The 27008-nt window shown below is 38.1% G+C and overlaps 1 protein-coding gene across 2 annotated transcripts in view; it reads right to left on the bottom strand.

Moving 5' to 3' along the window:
- The window catches only part of LOC122088890 (callose synthase 9), a 99400-nt gene that overhangs the window by 68535 nt on the left and 3857 nt on the right, over positions 1–27008 (bottom strand). For both annotated transcript variants that reach the window (XM_042658249.1, XM_042658250.1), the window contains exons 3-11: positions 23692–23789; positions 23257–23420; positions 19127–19250; positions 15040–15150; positions 14836–14961; positions 13263–13352; positions 7578–7675; positions 7295–7412; positions 2005–2130 (exon numbers count right to left, since the gene is read on the bottom strand). In XM_042658249.1, the coding sequence (XP_042514183.1) occupies positions 2005–2130; positions 7295–7412; positions 7578–7675; positions 13263–13352; positions 14836–14961; positions 15040–15150; positions 19127–19250; positions 23257–23420; positions 23692–23789 (1055 nt within the window). The remainder of the gene's footprint in view (positions 1–2004; positions 2131–7294; positions 7413–7577; positions 7676–13262; positions 13353–14835; positions 14962–15039; positions 15151–19126; positions 19251–23256; positions 23421–23691; positions 23790–27008) is intronic.

Here is a 27008-nt window from a genome sequence, read left to right as displayed (position 1 = left end):
TGCGTCTCTCTCAGTGCTCGCCGCTGTGCTTGATGGCTGCCTCAACTGCACGGTGAAGGTGAGTAGAGGTAGGGGTGAAGAGGACTTGGGTAAAATCATGTGTTTTAGTTAGGGTTCAAACAGAGTAAGTGGTTTGAAAACAGAGAAACTGAGGTGAAGAGAATGAGAACTGGCTTTTTTATTCATATTTTGTTTTAGGGTCAAAAGAGTAATTTTCATATCTAAACTAATAGTGTAAGACTTTAGGGGTACGTTTGCCATTTTTGAGATTTTAGGGTGGTATCAACAAGAAAGGTTGATCTCCCAGTATCTCTTGTTGCTTTAATCTAAAGATTAGAACCCAACAAACGAGAAAGCTTAAATTCTTGCCCCCCTCAATTCCCCTTTCTTCACCTTTGCAGAACAAGTATAGCCGAAATGCCCACGACCCACCTCCTCTCCAAGCTCATATTTTGTGGAAACCTGCTTCAAGAACCCGAAAATCTTATCAAATCCAACTTCACACTCACTTCCTTCAGGGATTGTGGCTTCATTCGGCTTCACAGAGCCATGCCTGCGAGCAAGCAATGCTTTGATGTGCTTTGCAGGGGAAGGAGGAGGGAAAGGTCGCTTAAAGAACCGCAAAGGAGTTGAACTCACACTGGAGTTAGCAGGAGAGTTCTTGAATCCACTTGGCAATGGACTTGGACTGTAGAAGAGAACTTTGAAGTTTTTGTGGGTTCAGGAATTATAGGGTTATCAAAATCGTTTTGAGGGATGGGTCTTCAATGAGAGAGTCCCATGGAAGCGAAAAATCAAGAGGAAGAAAAGAAAAGAAAAGGTCAGAAAGTTCAAAAATCAAAAACCCAGAAAGGACGAATAAATCTAGGTGAATATTTAAGTCAGTAAGAAGAGGGAAAAGAAGAAAACTAGAAAATCAAAAAACCCACAAACAAGTTTTCCGATCATGATCCACCCATTGAGCCAGACAAACCTCTGCAGAAGATGTGTTGGCAGTTCGTTAAACGTCTGATCTCTTCTCGACCCTCGAATTCATAAAGACAGACAGCGCAACTATCCGGTGTTTCAGCATCTTTGGTGGTGATCAAGTCTTCGAACTTCACTACAGGTAGGATTTCTCAGATCAGAACTGCAGAAACAGTGTAATTCAGGAGGATGAGTGGGATTTCAGACCAAGCAACGTCGGATTCGAGAAAATCTCCAAGACACATTAATCGAAATAGCCAGGATATGAGTTTTCTGATGAATCCAAGGAAGGAAAGTTTATGAACAAGTAGCTTTGGAAGGAAGAGCTCTGTGTAACTTACTGGGAAACCAAGAACAACCACCGGAAATTAGCCCTTTTAGTATAGATTACCAAAGGGAGAATGAAATGAATAAAAAGAACAATTTTTTTAGATTTTACTAAATTTCTGACTAGAAAGAGTATACAAGTAGCTTTGGAAAGCGGAGGTGAAGAACTCATGGCTGCGTTCTGTGTTCCACCGAGACCAACAAGAAGGCAGATCAGTCTAAAGGGGTGGGTTTATTACATAATAGGGTAAATTAACTTGTCATTTAAAAAATACCAACAGTGACACGTCATCACTTGATGCTTGTGAGCTAACGGAATGGATTTAAGAGTAATTATTTTTTTAAAACAGGGTATACACTAAGCATTTTTGAGATTTTAGGGTGGTATCTCATATAAGGTTTCAAAAGAGGGGTGGTACAAGATAATTCTAATAAAAACAGTAAGCAATGTTCAGAAAACAGACCATCAGACAGAGTACATATAGGGCTCATGTCAATGAGGTCACTGTGATTTTGGCAATAAGGCTCCCCTTCTAAATAGACAGTGATTTTGGCAATAAGGCTCCCCTTCTAAACAGACAGACCTGATGGCTTATGCGTCATACAAACACCTTTTCCATTGTTGAGACATACTCATAACCATTTCATAGACAGAAGCAATTTATACATGAAGTCGAAGCACAATCTATAAAAAAAAGAAGGTACACATACCGCCGCAACAACTTCATACAGGGGAGAAATAACTTTCTCAAGGAATGATACTCCACTCTCTATCTTGCAACTATCTGCTGGCTGTGCAATCTGCTGTCGTAAATTCAATTCAAGTTCCCTTACCATCTGAATCAAGCAATTCACTGTTAAATAAGTACACAGAACCACAGCCAAAAAGAAGAAATAATGAGCAAACAAAGACCCCACCATACAATTCAAGAATACAAAATACTCAATGAATGGAGATAAATAGGCGTCTCTCTTTTTATGGATCGATATGAAGTATCTAAACAACAACAACAACAAAACTTAGCCTTATCCCAACTAAATGGGGTCGGCTATATGGATCCGCAAAGCACAAAAAAAAAAAAAAAAAAAAAAAAAGGGATTTCTCACTCACGAACAATCGGCAACTCGGATCCTAGCCCTCCAGACAGCTCTGTTAGATGCAATATTAGGGTGAAAACTTAACTTTTACATGTCTCTTCTAACTACCTCCTCAATGGTCATTTTTGGCCAACCCTTAGCCCTTTTAGCTCCATTCATCTGCATCTGGTCACTTCTTCGTACTGGGGCATCCAAAGGCCTCCTTTGGACATGCCCAAACCATCATAACCGACATTCTCTGAGCTTATCTGAATTGGTGCAACTCCTAAATCTGTTCTAACTTGATCGTTCCTTATTCTATCTCTCCGGGTTTTGCCGCACATCCATCTCAACATCCTCATCTCAGCCACACTCAACTTATCTATGTTACGCTTCTTGACTGCCCAACATTCTGCACCATACATCATAGTAGGTCTTATGGTTGTCCTGTAGAATTTTCCCTTAAGCTTTAGAGGAATACGTCGATCACATAACACTCCAGACGCCCCTCTCCATTTCATCCATCCTACTTTAATTCTATGGGAAACATCATCATCAATCTCACCTTCTTTGTTTAACGTAGAGCCCAGATATCTAAAGCAGTCACATTGTGGGATTTCTCTCCCATTAATTTTCACTTCCTCGCTATCAATCCTCAATCGATTGAAGTTACGCTTCATATGTTCCGTCTTTGTTCTACTTATCTTAAGACCTTTTGATTCCAAAGTGTATCTCCATAGTTCCAACTTATCATTGATCTCTAGCACTGTTTCACCAACCAGTACAATATCATCTGCAAAAAGCATGCACCACGGGACTTCTTCTTGAATATTCCTAGTTAATTCATCCATGACCATTGTAAATAGGTAAGGGCTCAATGCGGATCCTTGATGTAACCTAATATTAATCGGAAACTCAACATCTTGGCCACCCACAGATCTCACACTAGTCACCACATCTCTATACATGTCTTTAAGTATATCCACATATTTACTTGACACTTCTTTCTTCTCTAAAACTTGCCAAATTAGATCTCTGGGAACCCTGTCGTAGGCCTTTTCTAAGTCAATGAAGACCATATGAAGATCTCTCTTGTAGGTTTTGGCTTTTTCCATAAGCCTCCTAATAAGGTAGATCGTTTCTGTAGTGGATCTCCTAGGCATGAAGCCGAATTGGTTCCCTGAGATATTAGTTTCGCTCCTTAGGCGAACTTCTATTACCTTCTCCCATAGTTTCATTGTATGACCCATAAGTTTTATGCCTCTATAGTTGTTGCAACTCTAGATATCGCCTTTATTCTTGTAAATTGGGACAATAATGCTTCTCCTCCACTCATCAGGCATCTTATTCGTGTTCATAATCTTGTTTAACAGCCTTGTCAACCAAACCAACACCACATGGTCCCAAACTCCTCCACACTTCAATAGGGACCTCATCCGAGCCTGATGGCTTCCCTACTTTCATCTTCCTTAGGGCTTCCTTAACCTCGGTCTCTCCTATCTTACGTACATGCCTGTGATTCCTATTGTGGGGCAGGCTACTCGAACCACTCCAATTACGATTGTCTCCATTAAGCAAGTTACAAAAATACTCATCCCATCTCCTCTTTATGTCTTCATCCTTCACAAGTACTCTATCATCCTCATTCTTAATACGTTGAACCTGGTCTACATCCCTACTCTTCCTTTCTCGAATTTTAGCTATCTTATAGATAGCCTTTTCCCCGTCCTTGGTATTTAAATTTTTGTAGAAGTCATTATATTTTCTCGCCTGTGCTTTCCCCACAATCCTTTTTGCCTCATTCCTGGCGCCTCATATCTCTCTTTATCTTCGACTTCCCTAGTCCTCTGCCAAATTTTAAAATTATCTTTCTTAGTCTTGATGGCAACCTGGACCTCAACATCCCACCACCAAGTCTTGATGTTCTTAATGCAACATGTCATCTCATTCCACATCATGTTGGCGTCCCCGTCACAATCCAACTTTCCATGCTTCACATTATCTGTAAAGAACCCCCACTGACTCTCCTTTTAATCTCCACCACCTAACATTAGGGCACACTTGGTTCCTTATTTTTTTCTTTGGTAAACAGAAGTACATGTCCAAGATCAACAATCTATGTTGAGAGGTTAAACTCTCCCCAGGTATGACCTTACAATCCTTACACATCCATCTGTCAGGCCTTCTAGTGAGGAAGAAGTCTATTTGACTGGAATGCTGTCCACTTTTGTACGTAATTAAGTGTTCTTCCCTTTTAGCGAAAAGAATGTTAGCAATAGATAGATCGTAGGCAGTTGCGAAGTCCAAAACTGAGATTCCCTCCTCATTCCTCTCCCCAACACCATAACCTCCGTGCACCTCTGCATAACCTCTCATATCCTTCCCAATGTGTCCGTTCAGATCGCCCATAATAATCTTTTCATCCGGTCTAAAACTATGCATCAATTCATCCATGTGTTCCCAAAATTGTAGCTTGCAACTCATCCAATCCTGCTTGTGGAGCGTAAACACTAACAATGTTGACCACATCTTTATCTAACACCATCTTTAAGGATATAATCCTATATCCCACTCTTTTGACGTCTACCACATCGTTCTGAAGGTCTTTATCCACCACTATGCCAACTCCGCCTCTTCCACTCTGGTCTCCCAAATACCAAAGTTTAAAGTCGTCCTCCAACATCTTAGCTTTCATCCCTTTCCATCTAGTCTCTTGGATACATGCAATGTTAATCCTTCTCCTCCTCATAGCATGAATCAATTCCAAACTCTTGCCCGTCAGTGAACCAATGTTCCAAGAACCACATCGTATCCTCCTTTTATTATCAACATTCTTAACATGCTCTTGAATATGTTGCGAAGTAGCTCAATACCGTGTGTCGATTGCGTGGGATGCCCTGACAACAAGAAGAAAAGACATAGACCATAGAAAGGGGTAATATGTGATCAAAAAATACGGGGATCCATGCAAAGGGTAGATTGGCTGTATATAATATGGTGCCGGCTACCTACCTGACGCACCAAAATAGATTAATATAAATTAATGTAAATATAGTAAGAAAGAGAACAAAAAGAATACAGGTAATGAATGGGCCTAGCACATTAGACACAGATTCTAATACAACACATACATCCAACCAAAACCACTAGTACTGAATGCAAGACACTAAATCTCTATATCTTTTATCTTTTTTGACGATGAAGTATCTTAACAGAAAATTAAAAAGAAAATCAAGTAGTTATATGAGGCCAAGTTATAAATCAAAATAGAGGGGAACGGCAAGAGAAGATTCATATAGTAGACCTAAATTACTTCGACGAGTCTTCTTTGCATTCAGTTGGGTAGACCTGCATGTGGAAAAGCGTTGCCCAAGAAAACAACATCAAAGTTTTGTTCTTTTTTTTTTTTTTTTTTTTTTTTTTTTTTTTTTTGATAAGTAACTACAGTAGAAATCTTAGATTGATATTGGAAAAATATGTACAAGGTAAACTGCAAAGTTCACCTTGACAAAACAGAAAATAAAAACACAGAGCAGAGGCTAGGAACAAAATATATATGCACAAAAGGAACAAGAAGGAAATATAAAGTTTCCCATACAATGTTCTGCCAAGCTCTGCAAAATTATAGGCAGAAATACCAGAATTTTGCTTCCTACAAGAAGGCCAACCCATCAGGATTTAAATGATCACGTCATATTCTTCACACACACACCAAAAAAAGAAAAAAAAGATCACGTCATATCCACCCAAATAGAGAAGCAGCCACACGTAATGCATCAAAGTAGACCCTTTGAAATCTTTTAACGGACCTCAAATCACTCATAAGGAAGCCCATTAGATTTCAACCAAAAAGACTTAGGACTCAGGACTCAGGACTCGAAGATCTACTACTAATAGGAAAAGGAAGCAGTTTCGTATAGCACTCCCTCCAGAGAGATATATCTTATAAGGACTCTAAATCTCTTAAGAGATTCCTCATTCTGGACTATCCATTTTCTTCAATCACCGTTGTTGCTGTTGTTGTTCTTGTTGTCTTTACTGGGAGGGTATTTGCCACCCATTACGAGATTCCTCTTCAGGGTGCTTGTATATAGAACCTTCTTCCCATTGGAAAATTAAATCCCCAGTTGTGTTTGCTTTATTTAAGTTCACAAGTTGGCCAGGCATGACAAACTGGTTTGTACTACAGTTAAAATGGTTCCGGCTGGCCATTATGGCATCAAGCAAATGTCTTCTCACACCAAAAGAATAGTACAAGATGGAAAGAAGACTCCTGCATCTTCACTGGGGCAACCACTCCCAATCGCAAAATGAACAAATAACTGCTTCAGACGTCAGTGATAGACTTGCATTCAGTGTATCTTGCAGTTAAGAGAATGGCACAAGGATATTAGAATAAGAAAGCCATCACCATTAAGCAAATTCTCTTCCCAAACTCAAGTAAGTCTCTGCTCAATCAGAAGGTCTGGAAAACTGAATACCATAAGAACTCTACATTCTAAACTTCGAAGTACAGAAATATCCAGCTTCCCTCGTTACGCTACTTTACATTTAGGAAGGAAAAATAAACAGAACTTTAATAAATATACAACACCAAGATCCATCACATGAGAATCTCTGGCATCCAACAAAGCATAAGTATAACAACTAAACAGTTATAAAGTAAAAGGGTAATATAGAAAAAGAAAAGGGGGAGGGGGAAGCTCACAAAATCACATATTAACTACTGAATGAAATCAGAAATTTCCTAATTTATAAATAACTGTAAACATAGGCACTGAGATTTTACAGGTTTTATTTTAAATGAGTAGGAAAAACTAAAAAGAGAATAGCCGATGTAGACACGAACACATCTTAAAACTAGAACAAAAACAAATCATGGAAGGGTGCAGAGAAGAGAAAAAAAAATTTATGGTCAACTCACATGATGAAATATGTAGCATAAGCACTCTGGAAGAAATCTTATGTTGCCAGCTTCACCCCATATCAGAAACCACACAGAAACATATAGTATCTTCTTCTCCTTGCTCACAGCCTCCAAACTACACAAATTTACAACTGTGAATACTGTCTCATCTCATTCATCAGAAGAAAGAAAAAACATTTTATCTAAACTCATCCAGTTGAAGAAAGAAACAGATCACAGAACCCATTGAAACAGAGGCAATAAATAAGTATAAAAAGATGAAGGCACTAAAATCCCATACTTGCCCCAAACTGGTGAAATAATCAAGTAGCTGCACCATTTGATGTAGTTATCTAGGGACTTCAGGAATACCTTCTGCACAGCAGCCTCATCTATTTTCTGCATCAAACACAAGACATGGAATCATAACAGAAGCAGAAAATAGGATAACAAGAAGAAATTCCAAATCAATCACCAAATGGTCAACAAGTCTGTCTCAAATATAGAAGGAAATAACAGCATTGGCACTACAAAAATGTACAGCTTTCCTTCTCTTTCCTATCAAGTGGCAATGTGATACATCCAAAACTATAGATTCCAAGAGAGACAATCAATCAACATCAAAAGTGATTCAGCTTAGTCCACTGAATTCCCTAGTTCCATTTCCCAGGCCATCAAATACCTATTGCCAGCACAAATTTAAAATAAAATAAATGAAAGTTCTTCAATAAAATCTTAGAAGTGCCACCAGCACCCTATATTCCCTTCACTCACAAGCCCCATATCACAGCACCGAATAATTGAAAACACCACCTGTCACCAATTCCCTTCTCTCACAAGCCCCCTATCGCAGCATCGAGTAATTGAAAACACCACTCATCCCAATGGGAATTTTTATTTAGTCATCCATGGAACAGGTACAATAGGATCTAAATACGACCCCACAATGGTATAGAGTCTTTAGATGGCTTTTCTTATGGTGTTGCATTTATACAACCTAGATCTCCTCGGAGATGAATTCTGCTGATATCTTCCCCGTATATCTAGTTGTCCAGCTGTAAACAAGTATCATAGTTGTCAGAATCGAAATAGTCTCATTCAACTGTGCTTCTCAAAGTTTTCAGGTAGTCAAGATTGAAATAAGAGTTTCTATGATGTCAGATGATTGGAGGAAAAGCACTATAGTTCCAATCTACAAAAATAAAAGTGATATTCAAAGCGATAATAACAATAGAGGCATAAAACTAATAAGTCATACCATAAAATTGTGGGAGAAGGTTATTGAAGCTCACTGGAGAAAAGAAACTACAATACTGAAGAACCAATTTAGTTTTATGCCAAGTAAATCCACGACATGCTATTTACTTACTCAGAAAGCTCATGGAAAGATTTAGAGCTTGTGACAAGGATCTTTGCATGGTCTTTATTGACTAAGAAAAAGCTTATGATAGAGTCAAGCTTATGATAGAGTCCCTAGAAAGTTAATTCGGCATGTACTAGAAAGAGAAGGGTGTCCAGTAAATATGCGGATATAATAAAAGATATGCATGAGGAGTGAGGACAAGGTGACAAGTGTGAGAACTATGGGAGCACAAGGAAGTGAATTCCCAACTACAATTGGGCTATATCAAAGATCAGCTCTAAGCCCTTATTAGTGTGCGGTTATCATCAATGATTTAACCAAGAACATTCAAAGCGAGATTCCGTGGTGTATGCTCTTTGTTGATGATATTGTTTTGATGGATGAAACAAGTGCAGAGATTAAGGATAAATTGGAGCTATGGAGATCAACTTTGGAATCAAGCATTTTAAGATAAAGCATAGTTGATACGGCGCCAAGGCATTGGGGGGCTGCCTAAAAGCTTAAGAAACAAGTCGCCTGCCTAAGCGTTACAAAAGCGCCCAAGTGTAATCTTTTTATTTCCCCTCTTTTCTAACATCATTTAGTACGCTACGCACGTCTTATATTATAAAAAATCAACATTAAACTACATCAAATTATCAACATTAAGCCACATCAAGTCATCAAATATCAACATTAACTCAAGAGGACTTTACACCTATCATCGACAATTTACAACACATTTTGCACCATATGACTCCTTATTAGTGCATTTTATGCCTCATGGTATTTACTAAGAATGGCTGAAGCTGCGAAACCTCCTCAATTGATTTTCCCTTGTCACGTCATCTATTGACAACAGTTTCAAGGCTTTGCAAATCAACCCAGATTGCTCAATCTGTATAGTACACAACGAATTAGCCAATCCACAAGAAGCATCTGTTTTTCACATATTCGATCCCCTGATTGTGATGAAGATCAACTATCCCAAACAAACTCAATTGACATTGGTTGGAAACTATGTATGGTACCTTTTTTGCTACTACTGAGTTCCTTCAAATGAAACCATTCTAATAACTGTACTTAAGAGTCCGTGTTGTCACAGGTTAATCATTTGCATGGCTATAACATTCGCAGAGCACATTTGCATGGCTCATGGTCTCAAGGATTGCTAATATCCCTCACTCAAGGCATGTCAATGTACCATGTCATCATACTAGCATTTTGGAAGAAGAACAGGGGCATTTTAGAAAACAAATACGTGGTAATTCAAAGTACAATGGTATAATTTTATTAGGCGGAAGACAAAATTAGGCGGTTGATTGTCTTCTTCTAAATTCTGATAAGTGTAATTAAGAGCCCATGTTGTCACAGGTTAATCATTTGGCACAGCCATGACATTTGCAGAGCGCATTTACATGGCTCATGGGCTTAAGGATTGCATTTACATGGCTCATGGGCTTAAGGATTGCAAATATTCCTCGCTCGACGCATGTTAATGTACTGCGTCATCATACAGGCATTTTGGAAAAAGAACAGGGGCATTTTAGAAAACAAAGACGTGGTAATTCAAAGTACAATGATATGATTTTTTTTGGGAGTCGATTGTCTTCTTCTAAAAAAAGGGCAAAAGCTTAAGCACTACCTTGAGTAAGCATGGTGTGCCTTGCACTCCTTATTTCCATTACTTTGACAAAGCATTGTGGCTCACCATAAGGAAGACATTGTGTGCAGGGTTGACCTGGCCACACATGCATCGATAGCATGCATATTCCAAGGATGGATCCCACGGGCGGGCACTTGTGAGTCGGAGTGAGTCATGAGTGTTCTCACTGGTGGGTTGGAACACCTATGGGGACCATGTTAGCAAGAGGTGATTGCATAGCACACTGCCAACTGCCAAGGAGGAAAAGATTCGGGTTAGTAAATGCTACTAGCACCTCTTATGCGTCAGTAGTAACACTAGGATTGAGAGAGTAGGTTACCCCATGTATTGTGGTTCGGGTGTGCTTGTCCAGGGCATAGCTTGGGTGTAGCACATAGTTTGCATGGTGTCTAGGCGTACAAGCGCCTCGTGTAGAAGCATGATAGTTAGCTTGGTCATAGGCTCGAGTTGGTGTGGCATGGCTTGCCTCATGGCAGTCTAGCACTATTGATGGGCTTCGATGATGAGGGAATCCATAGTGTTAGACGAACATACATAGTTATTAAGGCGTTGGTAAGGCGCTATTGAGGCGACGCCTAAGTGTTGATGCGATCCAAAGGTCGTAAGGCAGTAGCACGCATTACAGACATCACGTAAGACAGCCGCATCATGAGATAAGGAGCTATAAGGTGACGCCTTAGTCGCCTTATGATGCCTTACACACAAAGCGGCGCCTTATGAACATTTTAGGATTTAATACTTTTTTTAAAATTACTTTAGGTAGATTCCAAATATCGATTTTTGATTGGTAGGTGTATGGTCTTGTTAGCACTTGAGATGCATGGGAATACGGGATCAGCTTCTAACAACTAAAGTAACCCCACCAAAAAAACCAAAACACAATTCTCAGTTTCTCACAAAGGATTTGGATTTTGAGTCAAGGGTTTTGAGAAAGAAGAACCAGGTGACCAATCGATCTTGCTCTGACTTCTTCGTTCTTCTCCGACAGTGGTAAGGTTACTCCAACGAACAATCGTACCCCCTCTATAGGTACTTCTTTTTTTTTTTTTGTTTTTGGTTCTTCATCTTATTTTGTTATTGCGCACGATGAGTTTTTTTTTTTTTTTCCCTGCGCTGACGATAGACAGATACAGTACATTTTTTCTTCTCTTCTGCTGTTCACTCTCATACAGTAACCTTTTTTCTCTTTGTTCTTTTTTTTTCTTCTCTCTTTTTTTTTTTTTTTTTTTTTTTTTTTTAATTCTGTTCTTCACTCTTCTCTTCTTCAACCTACGATGAGCGGATGAGCTCTTTACCCTTTTTTTTGGTTCCTTGTTTCTTCTTCATTGTTCTTCTGTTCTTCATACAAAGAACCTGAGTTTTTTTTCCTTCTGTTCTTCACTCTGATGAAGACTACGGTGAGCTCTGTACCTCTCTCTTTTTTTTCTTTCCTTCTTTCTCTTTCTTATTCTGTTCTTCATTCTTCTTCTGTTCTTCATTCTTCTGCATACGATACCTGTTTTTTTTCTTCATTTTATTTCTTCATTTTCTTCTGTTATTCCTGTGCTTCTGTTTTTAATTAATTAATTCAGTATGCTTGTAGCCTTATATGCAGCTATATATTAGTTTATTACTGCCTAGTTTATTCTGTTAGATTGCCATTAAGTAGGTCATCAGTTGGACAGTTGCTGAATTGCATTTTGTTCTTAATCTGTCCTATTTTGATTTCAGTTTTTTATTCTATTTGCTAGTTCTCAGCTCTAGTTTAGTCAGTTGGAAGTATGAACCTTATAATATTTATTTATCATATGAGTAATAGGATTCAACTAGGATTTGAGTCAAATAGAATGGTTTTATAAAAAAATTACACAGGAACGCTTTAATCAATAAGGCGACGCTTTATGCCCGCCTTATTGCTAAGGCGCTCTGAAAGACCCTCAAATGCCTCCGTCGCCTTACCGCCTTAACAACTATGCGAATATTTATGCTGGGACGCAATGAAGCAACTTCTAAGTTGTTGGGTTCGGCCCATCAAATGGCCCCAGATGTTGGGTGAGTGACTTGGAGAGGATTCAATAAAGTGACAGTGTTAGCTAGGTCATGCACGCTTCGGCTTCGTGGATGGCTTGTGCAAGAGCCATGTCCTCTTGGTTATTATGAAGGCATGTGAATGTTGAGATGGCTAAAAAGTTAGCCTTCCTTGACCTTGATAAAGGGCTAAGGTGTTGCATGGGCAGTTTTGAACCCGACAAGAATTTGTCTGTGACAACACACCTCATTGTCTTGTGCCTTCTACTATGTTATTAATGTGCATGCTTATACATGGTGGACCATATAGTTGAGATTGACCACCAAACTTGAGAGAGAGATTGTTAGGGGTCCCAAATATATAAAACAGTCGAACTACCAAATCATCAATCCACATGGTTAAGAAGTGGCTGGAAAGATGGAAAGGGCATAGAAATGGTCGAAAAGGATAAATTTTCTTATTCTTAAAATCATAAACACCAACTCAAAGAAAACCTTCAGAACCAGCCAAACTATATGGAATGGACGATCATAATCCAGCTGCAGGCATTTCTCCAAACAGGATGAGTATACTTTCACAGTTCTGAGAATATATTTTTTTGGATGAATAGTTCTGAGAATATTATCCCAATCAATTCATTCAACAGGTGAAAACAAGTTCATAGATGATTCTAAACATGTTACCAAGATACATAAAACAATATAAATGAAAAGTGAGAGGATTCTCCGAGTAAGTGGCATAGGGTAGTGCATCCATGAGGTGCGACAAAACGGTATACTGTACAATGGCAAGGTCATTTCATGTGAGGAGAGAGAGAGACATAGAAGTGCTAATGTACCCTAGCCCGGCGGCTCAGAGAACATTTTCCCAAAAAAGAAATTAACATATACATGCAAGACAAGGTAAAAGGAAGTGTCCAGGTAGTAACCAATCACAGTAACATAAAAGTAGCCATAAACCCGACACTTACTGGTTCAAATTCTTCAGGAATGCCAAGTCGAGATTGTTCATTAGCAAGTAGGTGCACTATATGTTCCCGCTGGTTACAAATATTATCTTTCTGTAAAATTCCAATAAAATTTTTAGGTGTAAGACTTGCGATCCTCGCAAACAATCAGTTAACCATAATACCCCAAAACAAAAGAAATAAATATAAACACAATGAGACCATGATAAAACAAAAAATATATAAAGCAAAAATAAATAAATGGGCATAGAACAAAAATCTTGCATTATACAGTCAGTTGGGGAAAAAAATGCATTATATACCTAATTGAAAACAATTGTTCAAGATTTCCACCCCAACAACTAACAAGAAGAACAGATGAACCAACAAATGCTATTTTAAACAACCACCAAACAACTAAAATGAAATCATGAGAAATATCTGCAAATCCATGATAGAAGGCAGCAATGTTATGAGTTTGGAACACAACTGAAATTATTAGTTGATTCCTATAAAGCATGTAGGGCAAGTATCTATATAATGGCCAACAGGGACAACTCACAAAAGAAAACCAGGTGATCCAGGAGGGCAATTCCTAACTTCCTCCCACAAGAAGAAGAACCAGGGCCTTTAATGGCAACGGTTCACAGTTCCTCATTAGAGCCTTCAGCTCAACAGGGACTAAGTCATGTCCAGCTCGTGGGCTTAATTATTTTAAGTTGCTTATTTAAGAGTCTTATTGTTGGGAGAACTCCTTTAGCTTCCATGGGGGTTTTCCTTTGAGGTTTCCTTTTACTTTTTGGTTTCCTAATCGAGTTGGTGTTGTGGGTAGACAGTCACCTAAACTGATGGATTTGTTTATATTTAAACAAAGCTTGTAAGGGCCTTGCCCATGATTTGATGATGTTTAATGAATTAGGCTTTCATGTCTTTACTGCTGAGAGAATCAGTGAGCTGTGAACATGGTTCATCATCTTGGTTTTGACAAAAGTTTTGACAAAACCTAGGGTCGATACTGATTTGTACCAAGTTTTGACCTCGTTTCAACCATATTTTGCACATTTTGGTAGTTTTGACCAGTTTCAACTGAAAACTACCAAGTTTCGACCAATTTTGAGCAGTTTCGGTAGTTTCAACCAGTTTTGACCAACTAGCCCATGAAATGTCGAGTTTTGCCCAGAAAATACCAGGTTCCGACTGTTTTGACCCATATCTTGGTTTTGGGCTTGGTTGAAACTGGCCTCAAGATCAAGATGTCAATCCTTGGCTGTGAGAGACACCGAAAGAGTGAGAAACTCTATACGATTGGAGATGATCCAAGCCTTCGATGGGAAATCAAGGTCATATCCACATGTTGCTGCTCTGTTATCATGCAAGTAAGTTCCTGTTTACCTTATGTGAAAGCAGCCTATTACCTCTCTTACGTTAATTATCACTACTATTACCCATCTATTTACATGTCCGAATGTAAAACGTTTGGTGAGGGGAGCTCTTGAAACATTTGAAAGCTAACAGGTAGACATTCTTTAAAACAACTCAGCAGAAAAGCAAAGATGGAAATACATCAAGAGCATCTAAAATCCATCATAATACAAACCTGAAATCCAAAGAAGAACTGCAGAAAATCAAGCATATCTGCATTCCTTGTAGCAGGAACAGGAAAATCAACGGGCAACTTTGGTAGGCCCCTAAAGTACCTCAAAGCTGACTTCGCCGCTCGTACCTAACAACAAATTAATAATAGAAATTTGATACCCAATAAATGTCAATAAAAGTCAAAAGAAGAGAGACAGAATCTTACCTCAGGCAACAACACGATAGCATTCGTCATAATTGAGGCATCCAGAGGAATAATGTTATAAGCAATCAGGTCCTCTGTCATTGCTGCATCAGATTCCATTACTTGTTTTAGCTGAAACATAAAACAATAAAATCAGACACAGGCAAAAAGAAATATCACTAATAAGTTGATGGATAAATTTTAGAAAGAACATAAACCATCCAATACTGCCATAAATGTTAAGATCTATCAAATTGTGAGGGGAGCACTAGCCCCACATGCCTGTCAGGAGCATAGAATGGGTAAGCACTGGGATACCCAGCTGTCAAATGGGAAAAACCTCAAACCGGTCCAGTGTACTGCTAGGCATCTGGGAGGTTCATAGCCTTAATGTTCCAGACAGGCAGAAGGGTAGATGACTTAATCTTCCTGAAATTGCAAGTAATGACATGGTGTGAGGCACCTTCATGGCAACAAGCCATTGGTGATGTCACTAACAGAGATTTTTTTTTTTGGTAAGGCACTAACAGAGATATTAGGAGCACGAATAACTCATCTCAAATTCTCTCTGGCTCCTGTTTTCAGGGAGGAGGATTGCTCTTCTCCCTGAAAACAGGAGCCAGAGAGAAATACTAGCACTTCTGGAGTTGAGATCCCTGACACTGATTTGACAACAGAAGGGTATGTTCAAGGATGATCAGAGGGAAAATAATGCCATTTGGGGACAGTATTATGTAAGATCAAAGAGTCCCCAAAGAAGTTCACATGAAGGCAGATTTCATACATTGCGGCAGGCAAAATGAACCATTTTCAGTTTGCAATGTTTAACAGAATCTAGGTCAAACCATTTTGACTGGTGGCAAAACGGTTCAACAGTCCAACCCTGAACAATTAACACTGGGGGAGAAGGGGAGGTTAAGCTATGACTGTAGACAGAGACGACACAAAATCTGAACACATGGACACATGGACACAAATATATATATATATAAAGAAACATAATTTATACCAATATGCAATTTTAACATATATGTTTACAAGCATTTGAATTTAATAGCTCCAAGTTGGAGTTTTACCTTATTTACACACACACACACACACACACATATATATATATATATAAAATATATATGTATATTAGCTACACAACAACATTTTTTTTTTGGGTGCATTTATTCCAAGTTGGGGAATCCTTCTTTAGGTATATATATATATATATATATTTTTTTTAAACTACGCAACAACATTTTTTTGGGTGAATAATAAATGCATTAAAAGAAGGGGAGGGAAAATACAGTCCCGAAGAGAAAATTAAAAACCCTATAATGGTAACAAAAGCCCATTAAGGACCGCATCCCAGGCCCAGATAGGCAACAAATAACAAAGGACTCATTGACATGTCCAGTACAACTCAAAAGCCCAGATGGGCTTCAAGACGAGCAAGGAAGCCTATTACAAAGCAAAAGGGGGGCAACCAAGTCAATTCTAGGTAGGGTTCCACAAAACCTAACCAACTTATCTCAATAATTCATCTTCCAAGCTGCCAAGATGAGACTCAGAGCACCACCAGCAAGAGGTAGCCACGGCGGAGGGCCGCTGGCCTTGCAAAGGGCCACGGCCAAGCGAGCAACTGGGAATAGCCGAATAGGACATGAAGATACAATATAAGAAAGGATCAAAAACAAAAGAGACCCAGATCCCTAGAAAAACAAAATGCTAACAAGATTCAAGCAACTCACCACCATATAAACAGAGAACTCGTCTACGCATTAACAACTCCAAACCACCCCAGTAAAAATCCAAAAGAAAGCCAAAAGACATATCAGAAAGGGGGGAGAATGGGAGGGATACCAATCACCACCATACAAACAGAAAACTCTTATTTTTCCTTCATTCTCTCTCTCTTTCTGTTAATCATTCTTTTTCTTTTCTTTTTTTTCCTATTTTTTTTTGGATTATGTTAATTCATCTTCATCAACTCCCATCTCTGCCCCTCTTCTTTTCTTATTCCCCATTGACTTTCTTATACGTTTTCTCTCTCTGGTTCATCCTCTTTCTTCTTCTCTTCCTCCTTGTTTTCTTCCCTTTTCCCTCTTTATTTTCCTCTCATCATCTCACAGAAATTTGAAGCAAATCAGGGTGCTGTGTCCAAATGCATTCCTTGATGAGTCAACATGTCCATGTCAGACATATGTCAACATGAGGAAAAAAACTAGGAAGCTATCATTTCACTTGAGCTTGCAGGAAACTTATAAGGTTTTCTGTTTAAACCCATTTAGGGTAGTGGTGATTCAAACCTTTCCACTTAGGATGTTTGGATTATATTCTCGGTTCTATGTTGTATACCTGAGGATCCGACAATCAAATTGGCTTATCTGGTTTGCCAGTTCAACCATACTAACCAAACCAATGAAGGGTTAAACAATAAAATTAATCCAAAACAGGCTAAGCCACATTTGTGTAAATCAATGCACCAAGCAAGTAGCTCCCATACATATCCATCTCTTAGGCCAAGAGAAGAAGGTGGAGGAGAGGGGAAGAGAGAATATCCATGACATAAAAAAATTTTAAATGCAAATCATAGCCCCATCACCACATCCTTATGTTCCACAGGGTATCAAAATATGTAGCACTTTAGTACTATAGAACATAAGGCTAAGCCATCATAAGAAAAACACAACATAAGAATCAAGGTAAAGAGGCAGGAGCAAACATTTCTATCTGACAAGGATGATCATATCATTGAAAAATGAGAGATGTGATGGAACCACAAATCATCACATGAATATTCTGATTAACATTGATCCTAGATTGGTAGGATCCCCCCCACCCCACGGCGCCTGTGGATAACCCAAAATTGTACCATTAACAAATGAAGAGATATGTAAGAAGCCCTTGAATGCTTTGTCGACAGTTTATGATGGATAAAAAGTAGTAACGGGAAAAAATAAAATAAAATAAAGGTGATCTGATCCTGGAATGACTGAACCTATGAATCCCTTGGAACTTCGATTTCGGTCAGATGAAGCTTCTCAAATAGTAGGATGTGGTTCTTCACTCTACTGACACTGGTCGTCAAACTAAAACTAGTTTTCTACTGGGTGTAAATTAGTAATGGCATCACCTTCACCATTTCTCCCCCTCCCCCGAGAGTTCTACCAGTCCACAAGCCAAATACTGGGATTGTGGCTCCTCGTTAGGTCAATAACCCAAAAGAAGACTCGGTTTGAGGTTAAATGAATAGTAGGGAAAAAAACACTAGAGGTAAAAGCTGACAAAGTCCAAATGGTAAGAGATACCAAATAAAATCAAACTTTAAAGAGCCAATAAGACATTCATCACTGGTAACGAAGGCACACATTTGCTTACGAGGAAATGATCACAATACATACTTACATAGAAAGCAATGCGTGAAGAGGTAGGAACTGCAGAAAGGAATAATGAATGTGAAATGGAACCAATTAGTTTGTCACTGGAGCCACTAATGGTGCATATCAAGACAATCACAATGTATACAAGATATAAAAGAGCAACCGCCTTGACTGTTTGACAAGGGAAAGAAGGGGCAAGGGCAACAATTTTAGTCAAAATGGTTGTGATTTAGGTCCATGGCAAAATCAAAGAACTTTGTTTCTGTGGTGGGAATTGTTGGCTTGTAGGTCATGAGATTGCTGGCTATTTGTGCCACCAACTCATTCTTCATAGCACAGCCAGGGTTCAGGTTAATGGGGCCAGGTTGCTCTCGCACAGAGCTCAGGCACTTGGTCTCTCTGCTGTCCCTTGCACTAATTCCAATTGCTGCTTTGCAGGGAATTTGCACCCTTCTCTCACTCCTTTCTCTACTAATTCTTTTTTTCCCTTGCTGCCTCCAACAACAACAACTCAGCCTTATCCAACTAAATGGGGTCAGCCATGTGGATCCTTACCCTCCAACCAGAGCTCTATTTCAGGTCATACTTGATAAAAGGCCCAAGCTGTGCATGTCTTTCCTTTGCCTCCAAACACCATAAATAAGTAAGGTTGCTGGTGCAGACAATTCCTATCCTTCTAGCTCTAACCCAAAGGGGAAAACAAAAATTAAAAGACTTAGAAAAAGGAGATAACCAACCTCTTCAGGGATCAACCTTTCCGCATCTTCAGGAGAAACCTCCTTTGTAAGATCCTCCAATACCATTCCTAGAACTTTTAAAGTTTGAAACACCCTTCTCCTTTTCACAGTTTTACGTTCCAACCTAACAATGGAAAAAAAAAAAAAGTAAACAACACAAAAATTCAATATCAGAAAATAAGCAACTAACTCAACAATGTCGAACAAGAATACTTGTGGAGAAAAATATGGATTCAGAAACATAATTGAAGATGAGGAAAGTATGAATGAAATAGCTTGAAGCTCCAAGCGGTAGACAGTAAAGTATTTGTCCATCTGATGTAGTTTGGATTATAGATTTCTTTTAAATCAGGATTGGGCTTACATATTTGTAATGGGCCTCATGAGTCATGGGATGATTAAAATGCGCCTTTTTTCTTTTGTGGGGCATGTTATGTCATTGTTAGGTAGAAATCAGGTCGTGGATTTAGTATTATGCAACTTCTAATTGGTATAATTAGTTAGGGTAGGGGCTAATAAGTTTATGAAAGTTTCTATTTTCTTCAATTGGGTTGAGCCTATCTACGTCCCTGATGTAATCGAATTCACAGTGTGAATGGAATGGCATAAAGTTTGGAACAGAGAAAAGGTCTCTTGTTTGATGGATTTGATAGGTAAATCTTTTTTGAGTTTGGTTGATGGGCAAACTGGGAAACAGTTTGTGGTGAACTGTTTTTCTTCTATCTTCTACTTTGTTCATTCTATTATCCTTTATGAGGTTGAGTTTTCTTTATCTACTGTATTCTGTTCTAGGTGGTACATGCAGTCCAAAAAGTTTTGGTCATTCTCTGTCAGTTCTGAACCAATCAACCAAAGAATCTGGGAATTTTCTTTATTTGGCCACCTCAAGCAATTCAATTTGGGGCCCAAAGTTAGGCTATATTGTTCAAGTTCCACATCTGGTTCTGCCTTTACCGACAGATCCAGTTTCAGGAACACCTTTAAAAATATTGCTTACTGTCCTGTTCAGGGATTGGGAGGATCCAAGAGCTTTGAAGGTTATAAGTCCAAAATTCCAGATTGTTTAGTGTTTTACTGAGACTGCAAAAGATTGAATGAAAGGAGGTTGTCTCAGTAAGCAGGAATCGTGAGGTCGAAGAAAGGTACATTCTCTAAAACAGTCCAGAATTGTTCTGAAATCCCAAAATTCCCCTCTTTAGTTTTTTTTTTTTTTGAAGACTTGGGTGGGCCCTAGAGGACTAACAAGAGTTTTGAAACCTAGATTGCACCAGGCTGAGTTAGTTGGTAAGACTGCACCAGAAATGAACTCATTAGTATTTTCGTACAACTAAAATGAAACAGCATGTAATTGGCAAGGTTGCTAACAGCAGCAGCTAAGTAAATTGAGACCAGGAAGTAGCAAGCAAGAGCATAAGAAAAATAAAATGATGAACAGAAACATAAATTTAATGATGAAAAAAAAATATTTACAGTAGACAGCACAACAGCCCAAGGCATATTTTTTAACCAATTCTTGCTGGAATACATGTATTATATAATATATATATATATATACAAACATACATATATATATACATATATATGTATCTATATATATATACATATATATATGTATGTATGTATATATACATACATACATATATATATATATATATATATGTATCTACTCTGTGTGTGTGTGTGTGTGTGTGTGCGCGCGCGCGTGTTGATGTATAAATACAAAAATGCATATGTATCTACTGTCTTACATGGACACAACCCAAAGAGAGATGAAACTCCATTAAAAAAGCAAATAATAAAAGGAGAAAAATAAATAAATTTGAAGGACCTAAGAAAAAAAGATCATCAGCTCCAGCATCTCAATTACTTTCAATTTCAAGGGATAATTGAACTCCATTAAGCCTTATCCCCACTAAATGTGTCAGCTACATAAATGCCGTTTCATTTCAACTTTATTTTAAATTCATATTTGTTAACCTAAAAGACATCTTATGCAATTTAAGAATGTAGACAATATACAAATACACAAGTATGTAAAACAGAGAAAAAGAAAAGAATGCCAAAAAAGGCAAATTGCATATGGGTCCCTACTTCCTAACTGATGCAGGAGCACTTCCTTGGACCAGCCAGAACCTGTTTGAGAGGCCCGACTGGGAACTGAGCCCAAATTGGGATTTGGGTCTAGTAGGATAATTATTTATTTTTTTTTTAATTATCTTTTAATCTTTTATATTGGAGTTTTAGATAGAGTTACATACTAGGAGATAGATTTATATTAAGTTTCCTAGTTGCTTTATTTTTTTTTTTTTTTTTTTTTTTTTTGAGAGTTAGTTTCTATTTGTAGGAGTCTTATTTTTATTTATATATGCTTGTAATCTCCATTGTGGGAGTAGATTGAATAATGAATTAAAGAGTTTAATTTTGAGTTTTACTGTGGTGTCCTAAGGCGTGGCACATGGTGCATGCACTTTTTGGCCATACGTTTTCTCTCCTCCTTTTTTTATTCCCTGCGATTTGGTGCCATTCTCCTCCTTTGTTCTTCTACTTCCTCTTCTTCTTCTTCCTCCTTCCTCCTTTAATTCTGTTCTTCTACCTTCATCTATTTTATCACTCTCTCTGTGTCCTTTTATGTTACTCAGTTTCAGCCCTAATCATGTTCTCTCACCATAGAGGGAGTCGATCTATCTCATTCATTCACTCAACAATAAATCTCTCAGGTCTGAAACATCATCCAAGTGTGACTTAAATTATAGCATCTAAGGCGGAAATACCATCTAAACTGAAGGTCATACACCAGGTTTCAAATCTGGTTCATGTTTTACCACTAGACCTAGGTTGCAGAATTTTACTCTCCCTTATCCTTCGACATCCAGGGCTGTGATTAGTTGAAATCAAGGGGCTTAAGAGTCGACAAACTCCTCCCAAAATGCTGGTTCGATTGGGACTCTCATTGAGGAGTTCTTGCATCTGGTTCGAAGCCCCCTTTACCGTGTTCAAATTTGCTTCGCTAGAGGTTGAAGATGATATCCCTCCCCCCACGATCTCCTCTTTTATTTTATTCTCCTAACTTCCAGTAATGCCCCTCCCATCTTCCTTTATCCTCATTTGTTCATATTTTATACACTCTTCCAAGTTTGTCCCTTACAATAAACCCTAATTCCCATCTTATGCTCAACATCTAGAAAACTACCAAACTGTCCTTTAGTATTCTGATTATTTACGGCTTTGCCAGCTCCCTTTACAAACTCTGAAATATTTACGAGATTGCCATTATCTTCCTAATATTGGCAATTGTGCATTTGGGTGGGCCCAAAGCGAACTCAAAAGGGTTGTCTGAACCCGGGATCGCATCACTAACTTTGGTGAAACTAAAACTGGGGCCCCTCAAGCATCAAAACTATGCTCTGGGACCCTAACATTTGCAAAAGCTACACTTCCAAATCATGATAAATTGCTTATAAACGACTATTCTCCCCATTAAAAAAAGCCCTCCTCACTAAATTCAGTCAGAGGGAACCCATATATAAGTTTCTGTAACGTTAGGGGCCCAACCAAAAACATAAAAAAAGGAAAAAAAAAAAAAAGGGACCAAGTTCGACCCCTTTTTTAGCCCTGCAGGACCATGCAACGGCTGAGCTTTAGGACCCCACGCTGGACTTCAGCCCAGCCTGGCCCAATTGCACCCAGGTGCTATCTTTGAATAGGTCAGGGGCATCGGCATCATAGTCTTTTCATAGTTTCTCTATTTTGTCTTTGCCAATTTAACCCATCACCCGAAATTGAAGTAATATATTGGCATACTAGAGACCAATTGCATCAATCGCACACTCATAGGTTCAGGCCCAGAAATTAAGGTGAGTTTTTTTTCTGTACGTTCATTGTTTTTAAATTTCTTTTCTTGTTTTGGTTTTGGTAAATGCTGTGGGGGAGTTTAATCAGAGAATCTCTTAACTGCGGGAGTAATTTACCCTGGAAAAAAAAAACTGAGACGAAAAAGGACAAGGAAATAACAGGAAATAAAAGTAGAACAAAATGGGGGAGGGGAGGCAGAGAGAGAAGCAATCAAGTTCTAACTTCTAATATCAATTTCAACTACGAAAAATTATTTATTTTCCAGAAAAGAGACATACTCTCCAAGGTTAACACTGAAGGCATCTGACTCCCTTAATTTCTTTTCATCCTCTCGCAACTCATCTACTTTATTCTTCTCTCTAAATTGCTTGTAGAATTCCCTTAAACGAGCAATGTCCTGACTCCTATCTATGCTTCCATCCTCCCTCTTTGCAAGTTTTTGCTGAAATTTTCTCAAAACACCAGACAAAGCATTAGTTCAAAAGATATTACAAGAAAAATGGCCCTCAACAACCAAGATCATGGAAAATCTCAAATTCTGAACAGAAGACAAAGATATAAAAGAAAGAGGGAATGACATGTGCCATGGTATATAGTATATATTGTAAGTTTCTAAATGGTGTAAAACTATTATCCATGTGCATATAGTATATAGAGTAACTTCCACATGGTGCAAAACTATTATTTCTCAACATCCAGAAATAAAGATATACCTTGATAACAGACATCAAACCGGTCTTGAACTGTAACACACCTCTGCCTTCACTGTTAGGGTCCAAGTTCTGCGCCAATGAATAAGCATGCTCACATACTGCCATATCAAAACAGGAAATCAGAAAAATACCACAATTGCAACATGAAGTAACATGAAAGGCCAAAAAGGTCCAAGTATGAATGGTTAGCTGAGGAACCATAGAGTCGTGGAGATAAAGCATAGCACAAGAGTCCCACAAGCAAACCATAAATGCAAAAAATAAATATACCCTCAAAGCTGAAAAACATTTATGGCTATTAACCAGAACTCCTGTAAGCATGCACTAGAGTTTTATATTTTCCCACCAGTTTCAGTTACAGAACAAGTAGGTGTAAAAAAGCTATCACCAATAAATAAATATACAAAACCAGCTATGAGCAATGTCATCATTAGTCAAAGGGGACCCAAGATAAGGTTTTAGCAAACATTATGTTCATATCCTTCTGAAAACTAAACATCAGATGGAAAGGAGAACTTTGGCATATAGAATACCATAACAAGTAAAAAATGTAATAGAATTAAATGTATGGAACACATCACCAGTCACACTTTTAGTGGCTTCCCTATTTCCCTTATATTCTAATAGTTGTAGGTTTATTCACACTTTCAGTCTCTATTCCCTTTCTTTCTAATAATTGTAGGCTTGTTTTAACCTTTTCCCTTGATCAGTGACAATTTATTGATAAATTGGAGCAAGCAGAAGGTAGTGTACAATAACAACCACCACAATCCTAGCCTCCTAAGGCCCCACAAATAAGGCAGCACACAAATGCAAGTAAATCATACATGCATTGAAAATCCCCTATGGTGAAAAAACATAAAGAACATAAACAATTAAATGGGATATTATCTCCACAGCACACCCTTGGCCTCACAACCGCTTGCTTTACCAAGTCATCAGCCACCTCATCAAGGTTCGAAATCTCAGGTTTCAGACAAGTTTCAGCACGGTCCAAAACCAAGTATTTTTTCTGGGCTATAGCCAGAAATTTGGGCCGAAATTTCCCAAATACTAGGTTTCATCTTGGGGTCCACCGAAACACCAAAATGTTCAAAATTTCGGCCAAGATTCTCAAGATGATGAACCATGCACCCCATTAACAGATGTAGGTTTCCATCGGATTTAAAATACATATGGGAAAAGCGGTGGCAAATGGATCTAGTATAACAAAGGTAACGACATTGTTCCTCTGCTAGCCTCACCATTCATCGCATAACATTGGCAGAATCTTAATCAATAATCCAAGAAGAAAATAAATTCTTAATCAGTAGTTTCACCCCAATTTTTTGGATCTCTAATCTCTGATCTGACAGAATCCCCTCTTCCAATTGGTCTAAAGAAATAACCAACAAATTAAACTGTCCCATGTTTGCATTATACCAGCAATACCCAAAGGCCCTGGGTTCCCTAATGAGATCCATCAACATTTAACATAATTAATCACTCCATCACCTGGATTAGGTATGATGTAGATAACAGGGAGAACATGAGGTTCTGGGAGGATATGTGCTGAGGTGAGATTTCTTTTAAGGAACTATTTCCTAGGTTGTATCTAGTTCTGATGCAAAGAACTTCCAGATGGCAGTGTGCTGTAACATATCCTCTAGTGGTTCTGGGAGGATTGGGATTTACATTTTAGAAGAGGATAAGGGTTAGGGAAGTCGGGCAGTTACAGGAGCTCTTTGAAAATCTTCAAGATATATCCCTTTTTAATGGCCTCAAGGACAAGCAGATATGGACTTTGAATAGCAATGGTCATTCTTTGACCCGCTACTTTTTATTTCCTTATGCAAAAGCATCTAAGAGGATGAGGAGAACCCCCACATTCGAGAATTAAAATATCGATATCAGTTGCCATATTGGTCGGGTAATTTTAAGAGAACTATCATATCGGAGATAAAAGATACGCTCAGAAATGGACAAGAAACACATGGAAATACACGTTTTGCATAAAAAAATAGTATAAACAAGCAATATGTAACATGTATCGTGCATAAACACTAAAATGGATAACACTGTATTGTGAGACAAGTGCATTCAATTGAAATTGTTATAAAGGACGAGATTTATCATAAAGAGTAATAGTCTATGGTTGACTTTCTAAGAAATTTTAAAACCTATGAACATGTCAATGCAATGTTTTAGTTTGTTTTACCTAAATCTACTCAAACATAGCAACAAAAAAAAAAAGGTAAAACAAAGTTTTGCAGATAAAAATTTTAGTTTTTTACCTGTTTTGTGCTATGTTTAGCTTCAATGGATGATTTTTTATGCTTCAATCATCTAAACTCAATTTGATTGTAGATTTTGAATCATTTTCTATGAATGATTCAAAGACCCAAGACCAAGAAATTGAAGAGAGATTGATTGTGCAATTGTGTTTCAAATTTTGATAACTTAAGTACCGCCAACGAGAAGAACAAACTTTGTTTCAAAAGTGAAATGGGTTCTATAGATACGTATTGGTACATATCAACGTGTATCGGTTGTGTATCGGTGCATATCGTATCGATACGTTACGACCAAGGTTATTAAGGTGGTGAGGCGACCGAGGCATTTGAGGATCTTTCGGAGCGCTTTGGCGATAGGGCGGGCATAAGGCGTCGCCTTATTGAATAAAGCGTTCATGTGTTATTTTTTATACAACCATTCTATTTGACTCAAATCCTAGTTGAATCCTACTACTCATATGCTAAATAAAGGTTAAAGGTTCATAATTCATATCACTGCAATAATACATAAGCCAATATGATTCATAGTTTTTAACGCGGTAAGGCGACGGAGACGTTTAAGGGTCTTTCGGAGTGCCTTAACGATAAGGCAGGCATAAAGCGTCGCCTTATTGACTAAAGCATTCCTGTGTAATTTTTTTATAAAACCAATCTATTTGGCTCAAATCCTAGTTGAATCCTATTACTTATATGTTAAATAAATACCGAAGATTCATATTCATACCAATGTAAGATATTCATCAAGAAAACAAATCAATAAAGTGAATAAACTAAGTTTATCTTCATCAATCATCAATCATCATAACATATTAACATATAATATAAATACATAATTATGAAACAAAATTATAAATATAAAGAAAAGAAGACATAAAAAATACAAGTATTTATTATACTTACCTCTATGATGCCAAAATGAGTGCCTAAGCCCTAAGGTCATCCACTATATTTCTACTCTTGTCAAAGAAGAATGAAGCTCACCGCTGCCGGAGCAAAATGGTCGCCTAGATCAGTGGTTCTTCCTTGTTCCTTGATTCCTTCTCA

Source organism: Macadamia integrifolia, chromosome 9 (genome assembly GCF_013358625.1).
Source record: "Macadamia integrifolia cultivar HAES 741 chromosome 9, SCU_Mint_v3, whole genome shotgun sequence".
Lineage (NCBI taxonomy): Eukaryota > Viridiplantae > Streptophyta > Magnoliopsida > Proteales > Proteaceae > Macadamia > Macadamia integrifolia.
Note: the sequence above shows the minus strand (reverse complement) of the source record. Positions and strands in the feature narration are given on the sequence as shown.